This window comes from Notolepis coatsorum, assembly GCF_963971535.1.
Source record: "Notolepis coatsorum genome assembly, chromosome: 16".
Classification (NCBI taxonomy): domain Eukaryota; kingdom Metazoa; phylum Chordata; class Actinopteri; order Aulopiformes; family Paralepididae; genus Notolepis; species Notolepis coatsorum.
The window spans coordinates 2,238,793-2,241,292 of NC_140180.1; the positions used below are offsets into that span (position 1 = coordinate 2,238,793).

The following is a 2,500-nucleotide window of genomic DNA, read 5'->3' on the forward strand; positions in this document are numbered from 1 at the left end:
TCTCTCTCTCTCTCTCTCTCTCTCTCGCTCTCTCTCTCTCTCTGTCTCTCTCCCTTCCCTCTCTCTCTCTCTCTCCCTCTCTCTCTGTCTCTCTCTCTCTCTCTCTCTCTCTCTCTCTCTCTCCCCTCTCTCTCTCCTCTCTCTCCTCTCTCTCCTCTCTCTCTCTCTCTCTCTCTCTCTCTCTCTCTCTCTCTCTCTCGCTCTCTCTCTCTCTCTCTCCTTTCCCTCTCTCTTTCTCTCTCTCTCTCTCCCTCTCAATTTCAATTCACGTTTACATGGCCAAAGCCAGTAACAATCAAACACTGGTGCATAGTCTGTCTTCTCTTGGGAGCCAGGTCTGCCTATGGCGGCCTTTCTCGATGGCTAGGCTGTGCTCGCTGAGTCTGTACCTATAGTCAAGGATCTCCTTAGTTTAGGATCAGTCACAGTGCTCAGGTATTCTCTGTTTAGTCATAGCCAATTAGCATTCCAATTTGCTCTGAGTTTGGGTTTGATTCTTTCCAATGTGTCAGATAGTTTTCTTTCTGTTTTCTTATCTTTTGCTTGAGTCCAGTGTGGTTTCTGTTTGGTGGCTCTGCTTGTGTTTGTGAGCAGAGTCCCAGAACCATCTGGCTGAGTGGGCAACTCTCTAGGTCTCTCTGTAGGTGTGACTATTCCTACCTGGCTCGCGTGGACCAGCCGTGTATAGAGGTGTAACAGAGTGACAGCCAATGAAATGGGTGCATTTGTCACACTGTCCAAGGTGCTGAACTGCTCTCTCGTGCAGCTGTGTTCGAATCCCGGTTGGGGCAAAAGCCTGTCATACATTATCAAAGATAAACAGCTATGTTGAATCAATAAACATGAATATCACTAAATAAACATGAATATTGCACAGATTTAGATTATAATAGTAAAGCTATTATAATAGTTCAATGGTTGTGATGGCAAAGTTTGCGTCAGGTTCCTTACTGTATATTTGCATATCGTATGTCACAAATGTACAGTACTATATACCTGTATGTCATGTATGTCCCTATGTCATACTGTAAATGTCAGTGTATGTTGTGTATGTCATAAATGTCACTATGAATTGAAAATGGGGGGACCCTGATGTAAACAAGACAAACGTCTTTCTCTGGTCTGCATCCCCTTTAACAAGTGTGTGTATTGAGCCGTACTGTATTGTACCCATTCTGCAATCTGTTAAATAAAGTTTTCATTCATTCATTCTGTCCCTCTGTCTCTCCTTGTTGCACATATTTAGATTATCATTAGATCGTAGCGGCAGAGGTTTTTGTCAACTTAAATCATGTTTCTTAATTTATGCTGTCCTGGCCTTCCCACATATAGGCAGAAATGAAAGCTATGTAAACCGGTTGTGTGAACGTCAAGAAAGCGTGCAAGTGAATGACTCAAGTCATTGAAGGCCTACCACTTAAATCACCTCATTCCAACAGGGTGACCTGTATTTAACAGCTGCAGCCCTGTTGCCACTTGAATCCATCCGATGTAGCAAGACAATGGAAGCTAAATCTAGTCAAGGAAATTAATTCACACCTTAGTTTCAGCCAGTTCAAATCAGCCATCATAATATAAGCCAGTTCAAGTCAAATCCTGTAGACATGAATATTGGACTTACCCGTAGTAGCTAGAAATGATGTTATAACTACTGGTGTTGGTTCACAGTGTCATATTGCACTATGACACACTATTACAGTATGACACTAGTGGTAGGCCATCTGGGAGAGACATAAGAGCCGATTAGTCATCTCAAGTCACGCAATGTATTTAGCAATCGTGTGTTCGAACTTCTACCACTGATGCATGATGATATGTGTATCCATACGTATGGTAAATAAATAAATATACTTACATAAATACTTTGACCTGAGGTTTTGTTACACATCAAAACAGAAAGATATATAATATTAGACACAGGAAAACAGTACAAACAATATGTATTGTATTTATTGAACAACCAGAAATAATAATGGTGAAAATGCAGACAGCAATGCATTGTAGCAGAGAGATTTACATTTCTAATATACTCGTCTGGCTAGGGCGTCTTTGTTTGCAATATGCTTCTGTAATCTGTTACAAAACATGATACGGTTATATAGTATGCACCCAGCAGATAGTGGGGCGTAAAGATAAAAGTAGAAATAAGTAATCTGATCGTATGCACCTTTCATCCACAACCTGAAGTGTGTGTGTTATGTGTGTGTGCTCATGTGTGCTTGTGTGTGGAGAGTTCAGTGTTCAAGACTCTGATGGCCTGGGGAAGAAGCTGAGGCCGAAGTCTCTCTGTCCTAGTTGCTGGTGTTCGCAGGGTGTTTTGTCTGACCGCAGCAGCTTGAACAGGCTGTTGTTGGGGTGGTGAGGGTCTTTCATTATTCCTGCAGGCTCCCGGATTTGCACCTCTTGTTATATAAGACCTGCAGGGGTGGTAGTGCAATGTTCCCCACATGGGGTGTTAAGTTAACATACTGTAGTAGAAAAGACTCACGCACATCCCAAA

The 2,500-nt window shown here is 42.2% G+C and overlaps 1 protein-coding gene across 1 annotated transcript in view; it reads right to left on the bottom strand.

The window, feature by feature from the left end:
• LOC311242403 (organic cation/carnitine transporter 2-like) overlaps positions 1–1,568 on the bottom strand; it is a gene marked incomplete at both ends in the record, with an annotated part of 37,745 nt that extends 36,177 nt beyond the window's left edge. The window contains one exon of the mRNA XM_084331358.1: positions 1,540–1,568. Within this exon, the coding sequence (XP_084187484.1) occupies positions 1,540–1,568 (29 nt within the window). The remainder of the gene's footprint in view (positions 1–1,539) is intronic.
• Positions 1,569–2,500: the final 932 nt, after the last annotated feature.